We start from the raw sequence: 21,019 nt of genomic DNA on the forward strand, positions 1-21,019 counted from the left end.
ATTTCTTAAAGTAGGTGCCTGACCTTGTAACCACTCTGACATATTTCAACGGGGACATAGAACACAGTCAGAACCAAAAGAGGCTTGTTTCTCCTCTTTAACAGGGTTGAAATGTACCATTCTCACTGTAGCTTACATTACACCTTATGCACCAGATCATTAACCCTTCAGACACCACAGCGCCATGAACTGCCAGTTATATATTTTAATACAGCACCACAAGCTCCTGTCTTTTTTTAAAATCCTCTCTTAAATCATTTTGTACTTTGGAATAGTGTTGTATGAGGTACTATTCAATAGTAAGGGAATTAGCCACAGGAGATGCCGGTCTGCATGGCCCCATTATTTAGAAGCCGGTTGGAGTACTGACACAGACACCAGGTTATACATCGCTGCAGACGTGGCCAATTTTAACACAGAACTTGGCTAATTTTAAGAAGCACCTAAAAAAACGTGTTTGCCATATTTGGAAAATATGATTACAGAGCAGTATAAGACACTTTTTTAGCAATATTTAGCACCAGACACCAGAACTCTGCAGACAGATGAACAAAACACATTCATACAAGTACTTTACAACTGGCAGAGCTTCTGAGCAGCTCGGGGTGAGGGGCTTGTAAAGGGGCTTACTGTACACCACAACACCTTTTATCCATCACCTCACAAGTCGGTGGTTGACCAGGGGAGAGGAGGGGACGGGTAAAAGAAGGCAGGGAGAAGAAGACTATTGGGACATGGCCTATATCCACTTCCACGGCCCCAGCAGGAGTGAGAAGAAAGAGGCGAGACATTCGAAGAGGGAAGATGCGTCAGCGGGATTGACTTGTGGGGATTGGACCTGCTCTGCCTCTCCACTTTATCCATCACTCAGAAAATAAGAAGTGAATAGTGGAGTGGACGAGAAAAGGAGTGTATGATCATGATGATGATGATGGGATTGATGGATTGATGTGTCCCTGGGAGAGTCGGTGCATTGCAGTTATTAGGGGACTGAGAAATGTCACCGGGAAGACTGAAGGGGCAATGGCAGCCCTGAGCAACCTCAGGCTGTCCAATATGTACTTAGCTTTGAAACGGTTCAAACCATGGCAGGGTCAGCGTGACATTTCCACTGCTGATGGAAGCCTTTTTGAGTCACATGGTGCTGATGCTGTTTTTAGAGACCTTTGACGTTATTATGAACGACTTCTCAAGCTAAAGCCCCATTCACACATGTACTACACTGCTGAAAAGTTTGGGGTGAGCTGCATGTGTGAATGCAAACTGCCATATTTTACACCGCAGCTTTATGCAAACTTTTCCTGCCAGCCTCTGATTACAACGTCTGCAAGAAATCGCTGTGAGCCGATGTGTGAACATGGCAGGCAGTAGTCTGTAACATTCACCTCAAGCGAGTAGGCATGTACATTATGGAAGTTTATCTGACTTTTGCTGCTTTATATTCTTTACAGCTGGCCACAGTTGTCATCGATATTAACAGACATTGCCACTATTACAGAAGACTCCTTCTCAACTAAATCAATCAGAGTATTTTGAGTTGTTAGAGCGCATCAGACAAAGACAATCCTGCCGTGAGGTGCATGTGTGAATTCCTGAAAAACTCAGGGCCTGATCATCTTGGAGTTATCTAGAAATTGTCAGGAGTGCATGTGTAAGAAAAAGAAATTCCTATTTCTAAACCTAGCGGTTCCATGAAAAGAGGACGGAGACAGGAGTCATAGAGATCAAAAATTGCACTGAGGTTTAACTGGAAGCATCAGCAATGCAGCATCGGAGCATTACAAAAGTTCAAGGATACCAGAGAGGATGCACAAAGTCCGAGGGATCTTGATAATATCGTTTTTCTTTGGCTTTTGCTCCTCATGTTTTTTCATCCTCATTCCCCAAAGTCTCCAGGAAAAGTCACATATCCTATTTCTACCTCTCTTTTTTGACACCGCCATTCTGAGCTCACCATCAAATGTCTCCTCACTCCCTCTCTTTCCACACCCTACCCTCTTTTATTGAAGGGGTTTCAGAGAGATGTGAAAGTAGCCCAAAGTGATAATAAAATGTTCTATGTTTCTCCAGCCTCTTGCTCAAGAAAAAATGTATACATTCACAGTTTCCTTTTTGCACCTTCTTTATCAAATGCAGTTTATCAAATTCATGCAGTAAGCAAACACTTTTTATGCAACCCCTGAGCTGGCTGTTTTTTTAAAAAGGTCTTTAAAGTTTGGCATGCAAAGGAAGCAAAACGCACACAAAACATTAACTTCAGAGAAGAATATATCTACTGAAAGGCAAAGAAGGCTTGTGTGCAACACAACAAAATGCACACATAGATGACCAGATTTAAAGTTGTTGTGTTGACATTAGAGTTGCTTTACTACGTTAAAGCTAAAAAAAACATGGGCTCTGTAATATTTCATCCCATAGTAAGACTGTAAGACACTAGATTTAAACTAATGTGTGTCGACAACCAGGAGGGAGTGCACTTCCTTGTACTTGATTTTAAGGACACTTCTCTTCCCCTGAGGCCACAGCAAATAACCTCTAAAGCTAATATCTCTGGTTCTGGGCTTTTGGGGGTCGTTCTTCGCTGATGCTACAGCATACACCAGCGATTTAGTCTTAATTTGACTGGGGAGTCCTTCACGGTTGCCGTAAAGCATTCCTCCAAGTTACTTTAGGGGAAGGGTTTTTTTTTTTTTTTTTTTATATATATATATATATATATATATATATATATATATATATATATATATATATATATATCTATCAAGTGGAAGGTGCAAATGTAAAAAAAAAAAAAAAAAAAAGGTGTCAAGAAGATATTATTTGTTAGACACCTAAAAGTGGCTCTGCTTCTGCTGCAGTGCAAGGAGCAAATTGGAAAACTCTGAAAAGACATGAAGTGGTGAACGCAAAAAGAAATGACCAACTTCCCTAAGCGCTGAAGCCAGGGTTGTATTCATGCTGGATAATGTCTGCATGTCGTGCTGCTGGATTTATACATTCTCCTTTTTTTTGGATAAAGAGAAGCGAGGACTTTCAAAGGAAGCAAGATGGTCCAAATTGAAAGACATTATGTTAGAGCCCAAAGAAAAAGTGCCATTTTTAGACCCCTTTGCCACTGGTTCACAGCTTATAAAAGCCATTTCAAGGCCTCACCTTAGCGACAAATTGCCTGTCCTTCTGGTCCAAATTGGCGGTGGGTGCCACGTAGTCCTTCCAGATGCGGACCTTGCGCTCTTTAGCAGATCTGGACAAGACAAAAAACACATCATCGTGAGTGGTGGTGCTCAGAATCAGAGATATTAGGACACAAAAAGCTGAACTGAGTGAATAAAAATGATTCATTTGGTGGTAAAAAAAAACCAAGAAGAACACGAGAAGAACACGTTTGATTTGCACTATTATCTTCCATGCTGAAAGAATCTTAACACACTTTCTCTATCAATAAGATCTTGTATGAAATCAGACACTTTTATGAAACAGAATTGTAAATTCGTTGTGAAACTTTTCTCTATTAGCAGAGTTGAATCAAGTATAACTTTAAATAATCTAGATTAAATGCTTTATCAGTTTATCAAGAATCGGCCTGGCCCAAATTGCTGAATGTAATTCTTAGTATTTTTAAAAGTTTGATGTTAAGTAGATACTTGGATCAAAGTAATAGAGAGAATTCCCTTGAAACAAAATGTTTTCTGTGTAACTACAGTTCCATACCGTTCAGCAGCTCTGAGTTTCTCGGCTCCCTGTGTGTACACAGCCATGGACCAGTCCACGCAGCGGGCAAAGCCTTCCTTCAGCAGCAGTTCTGTAATGTTACCATTCTGAAAAAACACACAGAAACAGGGACAATGAGATCAAAACTGAGACAAAAAAAGCTGAATTAAGAAGACATTCCACAACAGAGCAGGTTCTGTCTCCTGAACCATACCGGGTGCATGATGGTGCCCAGTATGATCTGGTTGGGGCAGCTCTCCAGGATGATCTGAACATCTCTCTGCAGAAGACGGGATTCAGTAAAGAACTTGGCCTCTGCTGCGAAGGGCTCTGGTGATTCTGTGCCATCCGCCTCCCGCTTGAACGTGGGACACTGAGGAGAAGAAAACACAAATGTGTCGGATTTAAATACTTTTACATCACACTTCAAAGTAAAACACACATTTTGTCTTCTTTGATTCCCAGTTGTCTACCTTCATAATCTTTTTCTTCACTCTTTTTAAATATCCCTAAACTGTTTTTTTGTTTTTGTTTACAGCTGTTGTCCTCTTTTAACCGATGTCACCTCTGCCTCCTGCTATCTGTATTCTCCCTCGAGTGTAGCGCAACACCAGACGGATACACAAAGGCACAGACGACAAGCCTTTGAACGACGAGACAAAGAACACCTTGAAATGGAAGTAATATCTTCAAGTGGGAGATGAAACAGATTAGTTATCTTGAGTGGGCCGTTGGCAAAGCCGGGCTTGGTGAAAGGGATTGATGGGAAAATTTAGCGGAGCGGAAATGACACTGGTAGAACAAACACAGACTTCGAGGAGAGACAAAAATGAGCCGTTGCTTGTTTCAAGTCTTCTTTTCTGAAAGTTATCACAAGAATGGGCTGTCAACATTAGAATACTTTGTTATTATAAAAATAAAGTGTAGAGCAACAAGGAGTTTAGAAGAAACTATCAGAACAAAGCCCTTTTATTGATATACAGTTGGACGTTTCTGCATTTATTGGCTATTTTTGCGTTTCTGTGCTTCCAACTTAAAGCGACAATTTGTCAAATAAAAGAACCGATTGTCCAAAATGTTCACACATCTGGTAGTGCAACAAGAGATTGGCAGTTACCTTAACTCCTGACAGCATGACAGTGACCAGGTAGTAGTCTGGGAGCAGCAAGGCACGAACAACACTGCCGTCACGCACATGCTCTATGATGGCTGCAGGGGAGAAAAGGAAGAGAATTTAGAAATGCATGAGAGGACAGAGAGTTCAAAGAAAACTATATTCATACCAACATCGAGCTCTCGGATTAGACTTAATTATTCGGGGGCAAGAAAAAGCGTACATCTACCTTACAAGTGCTATATTTCCTCAAAGATGTGTGTTTAGTAAACACATTATCTGAATCTCTCATGAGCGCAAGCCAATGAATATCTGAATGTTTTTTATCATAATCACCTCTCTTCATCCTGGGAGGATAGTTGGGACATGTACCTTTTTAGCAATGACCTGCAATACACCCAGCAAGTTCAAAACAATAACAACTATGATCTGCCAAATCACGACCAAAGTGTTTCACTGAGCTGTGGGATTGAAATGTCTCCTTTAAGGATTGCTCTCTAGTGCCATTCAAAGAGGAGGAAATCATGGAGTGTGCAATTCACTTTAAGTGATTCTCCACCCAAAAGATTTATTCAACACACTGAAGGCTTATTAAGTGGCTGGGGGGGGGAACATGTCTGCTTAAATAAATGAAGGTTGATATTTGAGATTTCATAACATTTAAACACTAAATGTAAAAAGAACCTTTGAAGCATCTTGCCAAAAGATTTACTTCTCAAACATAGTGAGCCGATGGATGGACATTGGAGAAGTGCAATGAGAAAATTAAGAGTATGTTTTCAGACTTCTTCCCGTTTAAAAGGGCTGGAAAATCCCATGGTAACACACGATAAGATACAATATGATATATGATGTGTTGCCCACGATTATACCAAAATACAGTGATTCTGCAATAATCAATATAGTGCAAGACAATTAAATAATAATAAACCACAACTTCTGATTAACTTAAACTGTCTATAAAAAGGTTAAGTTCAGGTTTATCTCTTATAACACCTTTTGTCAACTCTTAACTTCTTCTGAACACTATCTTATCTTATATTGCTGTCTTCTTCTTCTTCTTTCATCCCGCTGTCAACCTCTTTGGCTGTTTAACTTCCGTTTACCTGCCATAAGCTTCACAGTGAGGAGTCATGAAGTGGTGACACTACGAGTTGAATTTCATGGGAAATATCTTCCGTTTGATAATTGTATGACTGGAGCTAGAGCTACGATATATTGCTGTACTGACATCTGTCTCACCCCTTATGTTTCAAACCATTTCAAACAGCATAAACTCAATCTGATAAGCACCTTTCAAGGCAAGTACTCGATACTCCAAAGACAGATATTTGAGTATCTCTTAAAAGTTGTGACTTTGTGAAACATACAGTATAACGTAGGCCTGAGAGGAGGTCAATTTATTTGGAAAGCTTTGAAGTTACAACATTAAGTGTTCACTCCAAAGTAATACTCATGCTCATGGCCTCTCAAGTGCTTCAGGAAATTGAAGTTTTGAGTCTCCTGTGCAAGAGGCATTTCACGCCTAAAAGGTATTTTGATGTGCTCTCTCAGACTCTACACGCCTTCTTTCTGTTGCCAACCTGTGTGAATGTATACAGCTGTTGAATGTGTTCCAGCATGAGCCGAGGACAGAGAAATTGGTATTTCGGTTTTCAGCTACAGCAACCCGATGCACATTTAAAGCTCTTCAGTTGGATTGCTGCCTCCAATTTTAAAACAACCGTTACTGCGGCTCGTGAAGGGTAAGAACAAGAAATAAAAGAATGGGAAAAAAAAGCCTCCCCCTCTTCATTTTCCCATTCAATTAAAGAGAAGTGAAATGAGCTGAGCCACTGCTGGCAGCAGTCGCCTGGAAATGAATTGAGTGGCACCATTACACCTCGTGTAGGGTCAGAGATGAGAGGCCAGAGAAATGAGCCAGTGGAGTGGTATTACATGCCCTGAAGAAGATGTTTAGAACTAAGCATCTTCAACCATAGATAAAGCAAACAACTTGTATTGTTTTTAATGAATAAATATAGGCTTACATAAATATACAGTGTGTTTTCAATCTCATGCATCTATCCTAGGCAAAGCTTTATCATTACCGTTGATAGGTTTCTGGTGCAAGGAGTCAACAAAGTTGCGTGGATTCTCTATAGTGTACTTGAGGTCACGGATGGTGTGTGTGCCGCTGCCCTCGCTCCACATGCCCTTCTTTGAAGCCTTGGACTGGTCCTCCAAATCACAGAGTCTGGCCTGGTCTGGACTGTTAACACACACACACACACAAAAAGGCAAAGTTTATGACACAATAAAACAAGAGGAGATAATAAACTTTGCAGTACTTGAAGTGATGAAAGAAAAAAACAGTTTTCAGAATCAGATATTGACTCATTTGTTATTTTTTAGCATCTGTTAACTTATTGGTCCTGTCTTTCACAAGATGTAACAGATGTAAAAATCTTTGTACATGGCACCCCCCAGCTTTCATGCACCTGTAACGGCCATCTCCTTAACAGGAACTTCAATTCAGCCACATCGTTACGGCTGAAAACCTTAAGATGGGCAATTCATTTTATTTCATTCGATTTGGGGGACATTTCTAATTTAATTTTAAAGCTTAAAATAAGAAACCAAAAATGTAATCTCCACAGCAACCTTCATTCAATGTACTTCTATTAATTGGTTTAGCAGCATGAAACCTTCAGCTGAGAGAAGCATCGATTGAACTTTCTCAGGTATCTAAAAATGTAATTGTTGTAAAACTCAGCTGCTTTGAACCTGTTAAACTAGGTTACAAATACATCTACAACTATCAGATGTTCTTTGAGTGCTTTAAAACTCCAGTGACAAGCTAATAGAGATAGAATGTTTAAATATAATAGCACTGTTAGCTCTGCTTGTTAACAAGTTGCAATTAATTCTAGACGAGTCAGAGAGAGATGCTCAGCGAGTGCACCTAACGAGCAGGAAAGCTTTTGATTGTAGAACCGTAAACCCTTGTTAGCTTCAACATGTTCTAATTGCTCTTCTCCAGGGTGTGTGAAAAGATGAGCCACCCAAAGCCTTTTCTCAACAGGCAGAAATCAGCTGAACAAGAATAACAACAAGATGTAGCTGATATGAAAGGTCTTTTAACTCCCATCATGAGAGGTTCGTCACAATTCATCAAGCAACAGTTGTAGCTTCTCGGTTCAGCAAAACCGTCACAGGTTGTTAACTTCGGCGCTTCAAACAAACGTTTATTAAAAGTACAGGAGCGTTCAACTATGGCTTTGGTAGGGCTCCAGCTTGGTTATATTAAGTGCTTATTTAAGAGCTGTTCCTGACAAAATGCACTCTCATTTTGAGTGGCAACAAGCTGACCACAAGATTATAACAGCCTAAAAAATAAAGTATCAGAGCGTTTTGTGAAGAGACAAAGACTGGGTTTGACAGCTCCTTTAAAAGCAACCACGCAGTCGGCTACAAACGCCACAATTAATTCCATGCTGCCTCTCTAAATTGCCCAGCCTTAATGCTTTCTGAGGGCCCTTGTACAAGTTTAATTATTTATAACTTCAAATGGCCAACAGGCTTTGTTTCTCCAAGAAGCAAACGCTGCTCAATTGATAGTGAAGTGGCGATAGTGACTAGAGAGGCAACAAAGTAGGTCTCAATTAAAATGCTACACACATATATACACACACATGTAGCTTTTCCTCGAGCTGTGTGTTCCTAATTGGGCTTTTGGACCGGCGCCCAAAAGACGTCGAGTTTGCTTTCCGCTCTGATTTAGTCGCTAACTTCAGATTGAATCGAAACAGTTTCTTGCTTACTGAGCAACAACAGAGGAACTTTCTGTAAGAAGTCAATTGTGTTTAAGCTACTTAGATTTTAAAGCGCTAAACAGGAAGAGAAAGCTTCGAAGATAAAGAGTGAGGGGAAACCAACAATGCAATCAAGGAGAGCAGACACTGTAGAGCCACAGGAATAAATGGAAAGCAACTCCCAAGCAGCGAGTAGTAAAGATACAGAAACAGCTTCATGTGTGGAGGAAGATGATAGTGAACCATATCCTCAAATAGACAAGTTTCTTTTTAGGTCAGCAACTCCTTCCAACCAACACATTGCTTTAAATCAAAACAGATATCGATGGGTAGAAAGTGCAATACTGAGCAAGAAACAAAAGGGCCAAGGGAAAGAAAAACTTTCCAATTCCCTCATATTTGAACAAGCTCTAGGCTACATCTTTCATCTCCATGTGGCTCCCTTGTGCAACCAAAAATACTTTCAAAAAGGCACAAAATGTTGAACCTTAGCATGCCTTTTAGAGCTCAGTGGTGTACAGTTTGAAGAGGGTGTTGGTACCCCATAGGAATTGGAATAGGAACAAGAAGGCTTCTCTTAGTGAGTGCTAGAATAATCGCAGTTCATCCCCTAGACATTAACATCCTTTTGCCAGCACTCCTCTAGGAAGGAGTGAGGGGCTCTAAAGTTGGACTCTATGTAAATGGAGCTCCCCTCTGCTTCAGTGAGTGAGAGTTATATTATTATATCAAGTCAAACCCCTTCCTGGAGTTTTTAATTCTGAATGCCATGAAATCTGACCTGGCCAGTACACTCCAGCCATCTCAGTCAGGACAGACATTGTTAAGATAATCAGTCTGAGTGATGGAGTTGGAGATGCAACACTGAGTAGGAGAGATTGATGAATGTGTCTGTATCAATCACTGAACAGCTCAGCACCAAGGACAGAACTGGTAAGGCCTGATCAAGTTAAAGTGAAAGTCAGTCGCATAATGAAGCCTCAAACAGCAGTTTTTCCCACACATAAGTGATACCTGTTTGACTTGACTCAAAATATTAATTTATAATTTTTTGACTTAAAATAAAGTATCATTATATCAAGTCTGTAAATATGACTTTGACATTACTATTAAACATAGTACTACACCACGCAACCATGGTGTTCATATATGTTATTATACTTTCGTTACTTGTTTTTCTTATCTCTAATTTGGTGTTTCTGCAGATCTTGTGCAATATGAGTAATGTGCAATATATGTTATGTTGTTTTGCATTGTTATGTGCCTTTCTGTTCACATGTGAATGTGTTTTTCTATTGTTTTGATTCTATTGGAAGCAGCTGAATGTTTGGTAGCACTTAGAATCCAAGACAAATTTCCCCAAGGGGACAATAAAGTAATATAGTATTGTATTATTAATATAACCAGGGGTTAAATCAGACACCCACGTTGTGTAACAGAGGAGAGGTGCAGGTTTGAGTGTCGTTCAAGTGTTGATTGTAGAATGGAGGGAAGTACAGTGAGCAGATTAAAATATATACACTAAAATAAATTGGTCAATAAAGATAATTAACATATACACACAAACCAAGGAAGGCAACATTTTGCTTCTAAAGATATTCAAAGCCTGGAAACATCAATAGACAGAAGTGAGCCTTAAATCCAACTTGTGATGAGTCATGTTGTGTTTGAGACAAAGAATCGTGCCTCACTGCCTGTGTGTTCATTCTTGCTCTAATAAACCAATGAAAACCAGCCCCTAACAACTGTGCCCCCCAGCCTGCTCTGGTGCACTGCTCAACACAGCCCCGACACTTAAATCTGTGAGTTTTCCCGAGCTGCAGTGCACTTCTTCTTCACATTTAACTGCACAGTCCAAAGCCATCATCATTATAATAACCCCCATAATTATGATCATATCATTGTTAGTGTAGTGAAGAGGGGGCAATGATATTGGAGGCTAGCGTAGCGAGCGGGAAAACCATGGCCTGAAGTCCTCTCTGAGTAATGGCCCTCCCCTTTGGCCAAATGATGCCTGCTTACACTTAAAGCATCATTTACATTAGCGCCTGTTCTGGGCCGTTTCACAGAATGCTTGAAATGGGTCATTAGAGGCAAAATATTCACATCATCATCTCTGTTCATGTTGGAAGATACAAATGTAGCAGCATGAGTCAAATTGCCTGTAATGTGTGTGATGTGCAAATACTGCCACTGGGGGGATATACAGCACTTTGTCTTATAGAGTAAGGTGTGTAAGTGTATTTAGGGGATTACTGCCTGAGGGCAATGTGGCAGAAAAGGGCTACAGAGGGACATTGTTGTAGCAGCAGGGTAATGCTGCCACCATCTGGGACTCTATGGCTCCATCTCAATTCTCTGCAGTCAACCAGTTAAGGACTTATGCATATCTCCCTGCAGATTTACCAGTGATGTGCTGCTATAAGCTTAAGCAAGCAGATGATTACATCATGTTGCCAAAAGTGATTCCTGCCTCTTTGTGTGAAACAAAGAGTGCAGTTTCAAACTAAAACCGACTCCGACGGGGTAAAGATTACTTCAACCACACTGCCTGAGCAAACAGTTATGGAGGGAAAGCATCATTTCAGGGTTCATTCAGCTTTTCCAAGGTCAACTTAAAGCAAGCACTTTCAAGCTTTTCCAGTACCTTAGAGCTGTGGTTAATAAATATTTATAAAAACAAATACATATATACTCAAACTTACCTCCTTATCATATAAAAAAATATATTATGTTTTATCAGCTCTTATAAAGGAGTATTTTTTCTAAGATAAAATATTATCTATATCCCCTCATTGACATGTCATTTGTTTTCATATAGAAATTTCATTTATATTGCAACTCCGCGTGTGTGTATATTTATATAATGAATAAAATGTTCACCTTTATAAAATCACTTTTAGGCATTTTATCTGAAATCCAATCACTTTTCAAACCTTGAAAACACAACATTCAAGCATTGTGAGCAACTGTAGGAACACCGTCACACACGACATCTGTGCATGCCGTGTTTTATTTTACAGATCTGTATAATAAAACATCAATATCGGCTGTGATTTTCACAATCAGTGCATCTCTATAAAGGTAGTATTGCATTTGTAACTGTACAAGAGCAGTGCCGTTCCCCTGCATTGAAACTATTCATCTAAACTAACAGCAGTACGTTACAGGTAATAGAAGCAAAGTTTCTCACTTGTTCCCTCTGATTCCTTCCCTGCGGACTGTGGCAAGGCCTTCGTTCACCAAAGCCTCCGCAATGTTCTCGCCTGTTGTGTCTAAAATGACAGGAGACAAAAAAAAAAAAATAGGGCTTTTATATTGTTGTTGATTACAATCACACAGCAGTTAGTTCAGGTAGGTTGATTACACAACAGGAAACAATGAGTGCTGCTACTTTGGATTGGATGAACATTTAACCATACAAAATTGTTTTTTGCAGGTGTGTTGATTTTACGATCGACTACGTGCAATCTTTGTTAAAATAGCAGAAGATAACCTGGCAGTGGGGTCAACCCTCCTGACACAAACTCTGACGTGTACCACCACCAAACCATCAGAGTAAACAGAGTATTTAACTAATTCTGGACAAGTCACAAAACAACAACAACAACACTTTAACACTACAACCTGATGTACCCTTCTGAACTGCTGCTCTGTGTACAAGATATTGCAGAAATTCACTGATAAAACACAAGTTTACTTGAGGTTAATTCAACTGATGATTCAAATTTAAACTCTTAGACTGGCAAAAAAGAATAAAAGCAACATTTATTAAATGTGTATTCCTTCCCATCCATGATGAAATTGTTTAATCCAGTTTGTGATTAAGGAGTGAGTCCACTTACCTCGTCCCAGGTAGACCATGCCATACTCTCTACCCAAAGCAGTCTTGATTTCCACAGTGAAGCAAATTTCTTTGCCAATCAGCTTCTTCCGCAGGAACTCTCTGGCTTGAAATGCGTATGGCTGCAAAAAACAAAAACAGAAATGTTCACTTCAATAGGGTGTCCAATCAGAAAACTTACAAGGTGCATTTTCCCAAAACTAAACCCTTATTTAGGTGTATTATTATCTGATAAAATGACAGTATGATCATAGTTAGTTGGAATTGACATTTCAAAAAGTTTTCTTGAGGCCATTCCCTCCATATTGTTATCAAACAAAAGCCCTAAAATAACAATTAAATCAGAATTTGTGTTACAACTTTAGAAGTTCACAAGAAAACCTAGTTTCAATGATAAAAAAAAAAATCAAACATCAACATTCACCAACACATAGGGATATCACAGTGTGTGCTGAAAGGCTGCTAAGTAAGACCTTGTTCTGCCTTTGCCTAACACAGATAAACACAAACAAACAAACACACACAATGGGATAGACCCGCTCACCTCGTCGGGGGTGTCCTTGGTGTCAGGCTGGGCCTGAGCGGCTCTGCGGGCCATGGCCCCAGCTCGGATATTACTGAGATTGATCTGACGCTCCGGGGGTGGTCCACCTCGAGGCTGACCCCGAACAATGATGGCGCAGCCTGACAAGACCTGGAGGCATGACGATAATGACTGTCAATGGGTGAAGACGATTACAAAACAGTACAAGTACTGGCAACTTTGGTTATGCAGACAGATCTTCAAACAGTATTATCTAAATATTAAACCACACTTCAGACACCTATGGGGAAGAAATGAGTGGTAGCTTTCAGTTTCTTTTCTCCGACAAAACATGCACTCTGGTACACTCGGTAAACTGTCAACCTGCTAAGCACGACTGGCGAGTCATTCAGGACTAATTGAAAACGGTTGTAAAAACATTAAGGAAAACACCAAGGAAGGAGATCACATTTAAGTTTATGTGTAGGTTGTTGTTCAGAAGTAAATAACTTGCCAATGTCCTGAATGACAGTACAGTAATTATAAATAATTGAAAGTTAAAAATATTAATAGTCAAATTACAAAAAAGCTGGAAAAACTATCACACATTTAAAAGCAAGTACACACCACATGTTGCCATGGGGACACGTGTCATTCAAACGTAAGGTGAGATCACCCATCTGATAACGTAGCTAAATACAGGGGAAAAAAATAGATAACCTACTCTTGGGTTTGACAACCATGGCATTTACACGAATCTGAGTAAACACCTTTTATCTGTGGACTCTCCAGAGTGTCTGTTGGGAGCATCACCAGGGGCTGTTGATCTAAGATGTGAGCTAGATAAAGTCTTTCATCAAATCACCACCATTCCCTTCTCTCTGACTCAGTCCCGCACAGCATAGGCCAGACAGAAAGTTGTAATTTTTATACACTGACCAGGCAGGGGAAAAAGAGACACTGAACCACCATCTCTGTTTACAAACTGGAAAAGATTTTTTTTTTTTTTCCCCAGCAAAAGAAATTCAATTGTAGTGTAACACAGGTAAGGCATTTGAAAATCATTCCAACAAAATTACATCAATGTAACTAATCACATTAAGAAATTCTGTAATTAAGCCTTCACAAAACCCTCAAATCCTTTGATAATAAACCCACAAGAGGATTACGTATTCACATATCTTCTTCTCAAGGGAGGACACATATGCTAACCTGTTTACCACATTTCTAAAAACAAACCTTCTGCAAACACCTGGAGACTAGGGTTATTATATGTCGAGTGTGGTCTCTTGATAAAGTAGCTACATAAGAAGATAGATAGATAGATAGGTACTTTATTGATCCCGAGGGAAATTCAAAGCATCCAGTAGCAGGTTACAAAGACGTACATGACATGAAACATTTGTTAAAAAATTAAACCGCAAAACAGACGCCCCCCCCCCCCCTCCTCCTCCCATACATATATATTAACCTGAAGAAAGATTTAAAGAATACCCCGAGATGAATCAAACTTAAACTGTGCAATTAAAAATAGATTTATACAAGCAATGTACATAACCCGTGCAGGGATTAAAATACAAATATATGTGTAATTTAAAGCAAGAACCTATGAACAAGAAGCGTGCATGCTGGGAGCAGTGTGTGAGAGTGATTTTGTCTCTTTTACAGGTTACACTGTTTTTCCTATTTACTTATGTTGTATACACATAACGACTTTCATTCCTGTTAATGTTGTTTGTTCATTTATTTATTCATTTTTTATTTATGTTTGTCTCATCAATTTGCATTATTATTATTATTATTATAAGTAATATTTTTTTTTTTTTGGATACTACTCTCAAATGTACTTTTATTTTTTCACGCTTATTTATTTATTTTTATTTGGTGATTGTATTTTATTTCATTTTTTTCTGTGAGTTTTCCCAATCTTGCACTTTTATTCTTGTCTTTAAACTAAGAGGTCTATTTGTTGGTCTGGGAGGGTTGTTTATAGGGCGAAGTGATACTGGCTTTTTGAATGTTTCTGAGGGGAAAAAAAAAAGAAAAATGTTGACTGCATCCCAATTGCCCTGTATGTTTTGAACTTGCTTTAATAAAGATATGTTGATTAAAAAAAAAAGAAAAATTCAATTCAATTTTATTTGTATAGCGTCAACTCATAACAAGTGTTATCTCAAGACACTTTACAAAAAGCAGGTAAAAGACTTTACTTATTGCTATATTACAAAGATCCGGGCCTATCCATCATGAGCACTTTAGCAAAGCAGCAAAAGTTACACTCTCACCCCTTACATCTAAAACAGTCTAACAACAAATAAAATCTAAAATAATTTCTAAAGTGCGAGTCAAAATGAAGAATTAAAAGAAGGTGAAACAGCATGTGGACACACACACACACACACACACACACACACACACACACACACACACACACACACACACACACACACACACACACACACACACACACACACACACACACACACACACACACACACACACACACACACACACACACACACACACACACACACACACACACACACACACACACACACACACACACACACACACACACACACACACACACACACACACACACACACACACACACACACACACACACACACACACACACACACACACACACACACACACACACGAGATGAATGGGAGATTATACGGGGCAAGAAAGCTTCAGCTACGTGTCAGTTTCCCGTGGTCGGTTTAAACCAGCACACTGAGGAAATGCCCCGACTGTCTGACTTGGGAATATCTGAACACATTAACCAGCATGACCTCTTCAGAGTCTTGAATCATATATACTCCAATATGACTCAAGAGCATTTCTAAGAAACTCTAAGAAAGGGGGAAGAAAAAAAATGAAATGACACAAGCAGAAACTAAAGACGTTAGTTGTTTTTTGTTTTTTTTTACAAAGTTGTAAAACCTTTTATCTATAAACACTAAATGACTAAGTTAAAGTTCTCCTTTCAACCCATGTTTAGCGACACAACAGATCATGAACTTTGCTCCCAGAGTCAACACTTAAAACGCCACTTGAGCTAACTAGCCTTTAGCTGGGGGAAACTAAACATCTGTTAACATTAAAACCTCCCAAGTCACTAAATGTAAATCAAATTCGTTTCAAACCAACACAGATAACAGTTCGCGTAAACATAATAAACCTCTTAAGAGCGTATTCTGCAGAGGCGAATGCATTTAAAACACTTTTAAAATGCCCACTGATTTCACAGCTAACAAAGCTAACGTCAGCTTTATAGCAGGTTAGCAACTTAAGTTAGCTGACATGCTGTCGCAGCCAGGTGAGCTTAATGTGTGTGACAGGTGACAGCACCTTTATGCCAACTCGTGCAAACAGCAGGTAATTCTACAAAGTCGTCAAAAGCGTTCAACTGCACTTTGCAATGATAACGGAGAACAGTCTTTATTAGCCGTAGGGGTTCACGCAGCTAACTAGCCGCATTCACACACTCACGTATTCACATGTTTTAGTTTTCCTACCATTTTCACGATTCCTCTTTGCAGAGGAGCAGCCGGAGCGGTGGCTGACTGTGCGGGTGCTGAAACTGATGCCATGTCCACCGGTGAGAGATAAACGCCGTAACCAGGTGAGGGAGCAGGGACCCTGAAGTGAGTGACTGTTCTACTGAGAGCCAAGAGAAAAAGGCTGAACACCGATCAACACACACGTTATACCGGAAACACACTGTGCCATGCATACACACACACACGTCAAAACCGTTCCGGGGCTGTGGGAGCAAGAATGAATGGGAGCGAATGGAGCAGCGTCTGGACCCGCCTAGACGAGTTGAAATAAAGCCTTCCGGAGCAAGAGCTGCGACACGTCAGCATAGAGTTAACCCAGCTAATGCTGCGTTCAAGGGACGGTCGGAAAGTTTTTTTTTGTTCAGGAGCCACGGAAACGTCACAACAAAATGACAAATTTTGTAAAAAAAAAAAAAAAAAAAAAAAAATTCCCCAGCTGTGAAATAAAAACCTTATTTCACAGAAAAAAAATTACTAATAATTCAAGGATATTTGTTGTAATTCTGTAAATTTTAATTATTATTATTATTATTATTTTTTTTTTTTTAGTAGCCTATTTGTAATGAACTGTATTGACAACTTTCCACTCTTAATGAACACACACATTTATTACTCAATATGTTTATACCAAGAATCAGAAAATGTGTTGGTTTGCTGTTTGCTTGCACACACACAACCCTTTTATGCTGCACTCAAGGGGGGTCGGAAAGTTTCATTTTCGTTCAGGAACCACAGAAACGTCACAACAAAATGACAAATTTAAAAAAAGTAAAAAATTCCCCAGCTGTGAAATAAAAACCTTATTTCACAGAAAAAAAAATTCAAGGATATTTGAATTCTGTACATTTTAATTAACATCTTATTTTTAGTAGCCTATTTGTAATGAACTGTATTACAACTTTCCACTCTTTTATTACACATATATTACAAATATTACACATTTATGTTTATACCAAGAATCCGAAAATGTGTTGGTTTGCTGCACACACAACCCTTTTTTGATACATTTTTCATTTTCAATGAGTGATATGTTTGACTGCAATTTTTTTTATTTTTTTTATTTAACCTTTATTTTACCAGGCAAGAATTGCTTGAGATCAAATGACCTCTTTTTTGAGCAAGGTCTGGCCAATATGGCAGCAGTAAAAAAAGAAATATAAGACAAATCTAAAAAGAAAGCACAGACATGAGAAAAAGAGACAAATACAGTCCAGAAGGTGAAGAAGAAGGAGGAGGAGGAGGAGGACAAGATCATGTTAAACAAAAACAAAACACCACAATACACACTAAAAGAACAATTATGTGATGATGATAAAATACTATGCAGTGAAACAGTTACACACTCCAAAATTAGCTTTTAAAAAACTTGTGAGCCGAGTTTTAAAATCATTAATAGTGATGAGTTCCTGCAATTTGAGTGTTTTTTGAAGACTGTTCCATGCAGAGGGAGCAGAGTACATGAAGGCCCTCTTCCCAAACTCAGTACGAGTTCTGGGGACTTTCATAGATAGAAAGTCCAGAGAGCGCAAACTGTATGATGGATTTGATTTAAAAGTGAGGTAGGTGCAGAGGTATGAAGGGAGTAGTCCAGTAATTGCTTTATAAATGAAGGTGTACCAGTGAAGAAGCCTACGAGCTGACAGGGAGCCAGCCTACTTTAGAGTACAGGGTGCAAAGATGGGTGAGTGACAGTAGGATGAGTTTTCTTGTTATAACACTTCTTACACAAGACATGATCAGCAAATATGATCAGCCAATAACTCCTTCCACAAGTGGAAGTGTACATAGACTACCTTGTATTATTCTATTATTGTATTTTTTCTCCCTTTATTTAACTGATGTACATATGTTTGATTTTTAACATCTTGTTATTTTTGATAATTATATTCTTATGTCTTGTGCTGTTGTGACAAAAAAATGTCCCCCATGGGGGATCAATAAAGTTTATCTTTATCTTTAACTTTAAAGAGATAAGACATATCACTTCATCCACAGGGGGTCACCAAATGTAACACAAATGGAAAGTTCCTCACAGGAGCTTTAAAAGAAGTTATTTTTAATGATAGTGCAAGTGTCATTACCTTTAGATCTTTCCTGTAAATATAAGTTTTATTGAACAAATAACCATATGTGACCACTACATCACTTCTATCCATGTATCTGTGTGTATACAACAAATCAAGTTAAACATATATACAAAAATAAAAGTAAATGTGGAAACTTCGCCCTAAGCATCACGTCATCGTAAATGTCAACTCTGACACATTTGTAAGATAGTATTTGGGATTTTGCTTATATATTGCTTTCCATTATGTTTGATCTGACTTTAAAATATTGATATGACTGCACTGAGCCTGCAAAATTCAGTTCCAGATCTATAACAAAACATCTTCCATTGTTATTTGTCATTTTCCAGCTGATAAATTATTAGTTATTTCTATCTATCATTTGAAAAACAACATTAGCTATTTCTTTTACTGTTTTTAGCCACTCGTGTATTTCAGATGGGAGGAATCACAAGTGTAAAAAAATAGAAAAGATGAAATAAAAAAATTGTTTAGCATTGTTTTTCTGTGTTTTGAGTTTCAGTTTAAATCCATAGATGTCAGTCATATTTTTACAAAACGCATTCAAGGTAGGTTTGAATCAGAATCAAGAGGAGTCTTCTTGACCACGTGCATAGGGGTTATCAGAATATAATATGGGATAGATATTTTTTTTAAATAAAGAAAGGGAAGGTGTATAAAAGATGAACTTATTTTCATACATGGCGTAATTACATAAACACGACGGTGGAAGATTTGGACATGTGGAATATTTGGTTTTGTATCCACAGGTTCTTTAGGATGCATACAATGTTGAATGACTTCCAGTTTGAGTCTTCGAGTCTCAAGTGAAAGAATATTGTCCAATAACCAAAATTACAGAAAAGTTAATTCAGTATAAGAAAAATACAAAAAAAGGACGATTAAAAAACTCATAACATAGTGTAGAAATGGGCCAGATTGTTTCCATGGAGACACCTCCGTTGCGCACAATGCACCTCGATGCGTTTTGGAGAGGTTTGGAAACCTTTTTACGCGGATGAAGTCCCCACATTTCTCAACACTTAGACACATAATAATGCGCAAATAAATGTGTTTTAAGCGCAGGACAAACTCATGGAACGTTTTAGTAAGCTCTGTACTTATTTTTTGGCCCCATTTTCCAACTTATACTCCAGCTCCGTCCTTTGGCGAGCTCAGATCAACATTTACGCACAGCGAATATGTGATACTATCTTAACACAACAACCTAAGTACCTTGATTAACCTCGTCTGGCACACACTGTACGTGTAATAAAGTACCATAAATAAACGACCACATCAGCTCCCCCGTAATAAATAAAAAAAAAGCTTGCCTTATTTGTCCTGTGTCTCGGTTGGCAAGGAGATAATGGTGTCCAAAAATGGCTATCCTCTATGCACCCTGGCTGATTGTACACAGAGAGGATTATCGTCCACTAACTCGTGGTTAATATATAATTTGGGCCATATGGCATTTTAAAATCTCAGCCTTTATTTCGGTGCCACTTCGATCTTTGTGGATCCAACTAATGATATTCAATTAGTCATTAAACAGGTGAAAAGACGAGCCTTGTGTGGATTTTCACATAGGCTAATATTTGCTCGTCAAATATTTCCCTTTGAAACGTTTACAGCGCATTTTTATCTGCTGGCTGCCCAAAGAACATCTGTGAGGGTTATTTTAGCCTCCCTCTTCTGGATAAACGAGGTCCCCCAATTGGCTCTTTCCTTGCGCCCATGCACGAGTCTATTTGTTCACGTTTTGAAAGAAAATGTAATAAAGAGAGTCTGGGTGATGGATTTATGATTGATCAAAAGCACTTTACCATATGGCAGTCGTCATTGGCGCAGATTTCCAAATGTTTGTTTTATGAAAGGAGGCCAGAGAGCCTTTTAATCTGAGCCACTTAACCTAGGAAAGGATGCTCCAGTCACGTGACACAAGTCTCCCCTCACGGTTTGAAAGCATACCAGTGTTGATCATTTTAGTTTCTCTGAAAGGTGGAAGTTGTACCTTTTATTTTTTAAGGATCAAAGCTGAAAGACTAAGGAGTAAATTGTGTTGCACTGAAATAAGAGGGGTCTGAATGAGACTGAAAGCAGCCAATGCGTAAAAGGGAACCTTGTATGACACTCCAACTTGAGTACGTGCACTGGCTGATTACAGCATATTTTTTTGGAACGAGAACACTACTTTTGAAAATTTAGAGGTGGAAATATTTGTTGTGTCACAGAGAACATGTGGTATATACTCAAGAAATGTTTTTCGATGCCTTCATTTCAGCTTTCTGGTGCAGCAAAGCAACGTCTAAATATATTTTTTTATACATATTTACAACAAGACGTTACAAAGATTATGACGAGCATGTGCAACTCAGGCAGTACGTGTATTGTGTT

General features: G+C 38.8%; 1 protein-coding gene across 1 annotated transcript in view; it reads right to left on the bottom strand.

The window, feature by feature from the left end:
* snd1 (staphylococcal nuclease and tudor domain containing 1) overlaps window positions 1-16,810 on the bottom strand; it is a 166,029-nt gene extending 149,219 nt beyond the window's left edge. The window contains exons 1-9 of the mRNA XM_020653121.3: window positions 16,512-16,810; window positions 13,008-13,157; window positions 12,465-12,585; window positions 11,813-11,894; window positions 6,916-7,076; window positions 4,829-4,920; window positions 3,926-4,084; window positions 3,712-3,818; window positions 3,154-3,244 (exon numbers count right to left, since the gene is read on the bottom strand). Coding sequence (XP_020508777.1) covers window positions 3,154-3,244; window positions 3,712-3,818; window positions 3,926-4,084; window positions 4,829-4,920; window positions 6,916-7,076; window positions 11,813-11,894; window positions 12,465-12,585; window positions 13,008-13,157; window positions 16,512-16,586 — 1,038 coding nt within the window. The 5' untranslated portion in view covers window positions 16,587-16,810. The remainder of the gene's footprint in view (window positions 1-3,153; window positions 3,245-3,711; window positions 3,819-3,925; window positions 4,085-4,828; window positions 4,921-6,915; window positions 7,077-11,812; window positions 11,895-12,464; window positions 12,586-13,007; window positions 13,158-16,511) is intronic.
* Between the last annotated feature and the right edge of the window lie 4,209 nt (window positions 16,811-21,019).

This window comes from Labrus bergylta, chromosome 23, assembly GCF_963930695.1.
Source record: "Labrus bergylta chromosome 23, fLabBer1.1, whole genome shotgun sequence".
In the NCBI taxonomy this organism is placed as follows: Eukaryota; Metazoa; Chordata; class Actinopteri; order Labriformes; family Labridae; genus Labrus; species Labrus bergylta.